This window comes from Centruroides vittatus, unplaced genomic scaffold (assembly GCF_030686945.1).
Source record: "Centruroides vittatus isolate TY-2023 unplaced genomic scaffold, ASM3068694v2 contig_630, whole genome shotgun sequence".
NCBI classification, from domain to species: domain Eukaryota; kingdom Metazoa; phylum Arthropoda; class Arachnida; order Scorpiones; family Buthidae; genus Centruroides; species Centruroides vittatus.
In genome coordinates this window covers 2362286-2364390 of record NW_027122387.1, presented here as the reverse complement: position 1 = coordinate 2364390, position 2105 = coordinate 2362286, and the positions used below count along the sequence as shown (strand labels likewise).

Here is a 2105-nt window from a genome sequence, read left to right as displayed (position 1 = left end):
TATACAGTTGGTGATTGCCTATAAATCTCTCAATGGCCCTGCCACGACTATTGATGGTCGGGACTGCCCCACATTGGATTGTGGCCATTGAAATCACTGAGTAAAAGGAAAGGAGTTGGCAGCTGTTCAACCAAGTCATCCAATTTTTCCTTATTACTCTGACATCTGGTGGCAAGTATCTGGAACAAACTGTGACAGTAACGCCAATTGAAATTCTGACTGCCACAGCTTGCAGCTCTGTTGTTATTTGTACTGGTAAGGACAGGATGCGGTTTGAAACCAGTACAGCCACACCTCCACTGGCGCGGTTGTGGCTGTCATCATCCTTACGGTAGAGATCGAATCCTTTTAAAGAAATTCTTTCTCCAGATTTCAAATGTGTTTCCTGGAGTGCCACGCAGAGAGATGGGGTAGCTGATGTCAAGTGTTTAATGTCAGAGAAGTTGTTGCGGAAACCACGACAGTTCCATTGGATTATTTTATAATCCATTATGTGTTTGAGGCAGCATTCTTTGTAAAGGTATCCCTCTTTAATTTTACAGCCGATTTGCCTTTTGGAGGTGAGGTTGGTGGTGTAACCACCTTATTAGTCTCCTCATCTGAGTAGTCAGAGAACTCACTCATAGACTGAGTCTCTGATCTTTTAGATTTAGAGAGGGCTGATTTTAATTTTTGTTTGTTGAGTGGGTTTTTATTAGCTTTTTTTGAACCCACATTTCTGGTTACTACCCCTGCTTTAGGTAGGGGTGTTCTTTTCTTTATACTCTTCTTTACTTCTGTATCTGTAGATTGAGTTAACAAACATCTAGCATGGCGAGTGAGAGATTCACTTGGGCAGACAAAAATATCTGTCTGAACCCCACATGTCTTTGTGGACTTCAAAACAGCAGCAAATGTTTTCTGTTTCACTGGTGCACTTACAATGACTATGCGCCGAGCCTCTGGGTAAGGTATGTTGTTAACTGTTTTTAGGCATTGAATTTCTTTCTCTCTTTGCCATGCAGGGCATTTCCGGGAATAGGCAGGATGGGCATCTTGGCAGTTCACACAGTGTGGAGTACTTTTACATTCAGTACTGTTGTGACCTTCAGTTCCACACTGTGCACATAAGCTTTTGCCTCGGCAGGAGGTCTGGGAATGTCCAAATCGCTGGCATTTGAAACAACGCAGCGGATTTGGAATATATGGACGCACTTGGCAGCGTAGGTATCCTGCTGTAATGAAAGATGGCAATGTTAGCTTGTCGAACGTCAGAATTAAATGTTTTGTAGGAATCAACTTGCCGTCTCGGCGGATTGAAATGCGTCGAACAGAAGTGACCCCTTGGTCCGAGAGGCCGATCTGAATTTCTGATTCATCTTCAGAAATCAAATCGAACTCAAATATCACACCACGTGATGATTTCAAACTGCCGTGTGGTGTGACTGATATTGCCATGTCTCCAAGAGTCTTCATTGTCATAAGCTTTGTAGTTTGTTGAGGAGAGGCTGTTTCTACCAGTAAATCTCCTGACCTCAATTTTTGTATTTTTTTTAAATGCCCAATAGTCGATTCAAATGATTTTTGTATCAAGAAAGGGGAACACATAGACAGAGGCTTTTCTCCGGTTGTGTGGACTACTAAGTACACTGGTTGACTGGAAGTTTTTTCATTTGCTTTCATTGTTGGCTTATCTGGATTTTTTGTTTTTTGAGAATCCATTATTAAGGAATAACCATTCAGCTCCTAGTGACCCCACTCACCACGGGGCCCAACAAGGGGATGTCGTCACATCGGAGATTCCCATAGACCATCACACCAGGGTTTCCCAGGAGCTATACCCTCACAATGCAGTCAAGAAGAGCGCATCTTGTCCGATGTGTCCGCCCGGTCTGCATCGATCGGTTGACTCCAGGCCGAGATCAAGAATGACTCAATGACCAGCCGATTGACTCAAACGGAGCCTGATTTGAGCCTCCCCTTTATCTGAAGCAGGGGCCAAAGCAGTGTGTTGGGGACGTTATGTTGCTCCTCAACTACCAGGATCCCCTTTTCTGGCATACGGGTCACCACGCACGGCAAACACGTGGGTGGGCGTTCAGATCCCAGGGATGGTAAAGAAAGTC

General features: G+C 44.4%; 1 protein-coding gene across 1 annotated transcript; it reads right to left on the bottom strand.

Annotated features, from left to right (window-relative positions):
- Positions 1–489: 489 nt before the first annotated feature.
- On the bottom strand, positions 490–1848 carry LOC136979598 (uncharacterized). The gene has a single exon (XM_067275617.1). The coding sequence runs from the start codon at positions 1699–1701 to the stop codon at positions 490–492; it is 1212 nt and encodes a 403-aa protein (XP_067131718.1). The 5' UTR covers positions 1702–1848.
- Positions 1849–2105: the final 257 nt, after the last annotated feature.

Bases quoted from the DNA above. Each gene is read 5' to 3' on its own strand.
- LOC136979598 (XM_067275617.1), bottom strand. From the start codon at position 1,701: ATGGATTCTCAAAAAACAAAAAATCCAGATAAGCCAACAATGAAAGCA.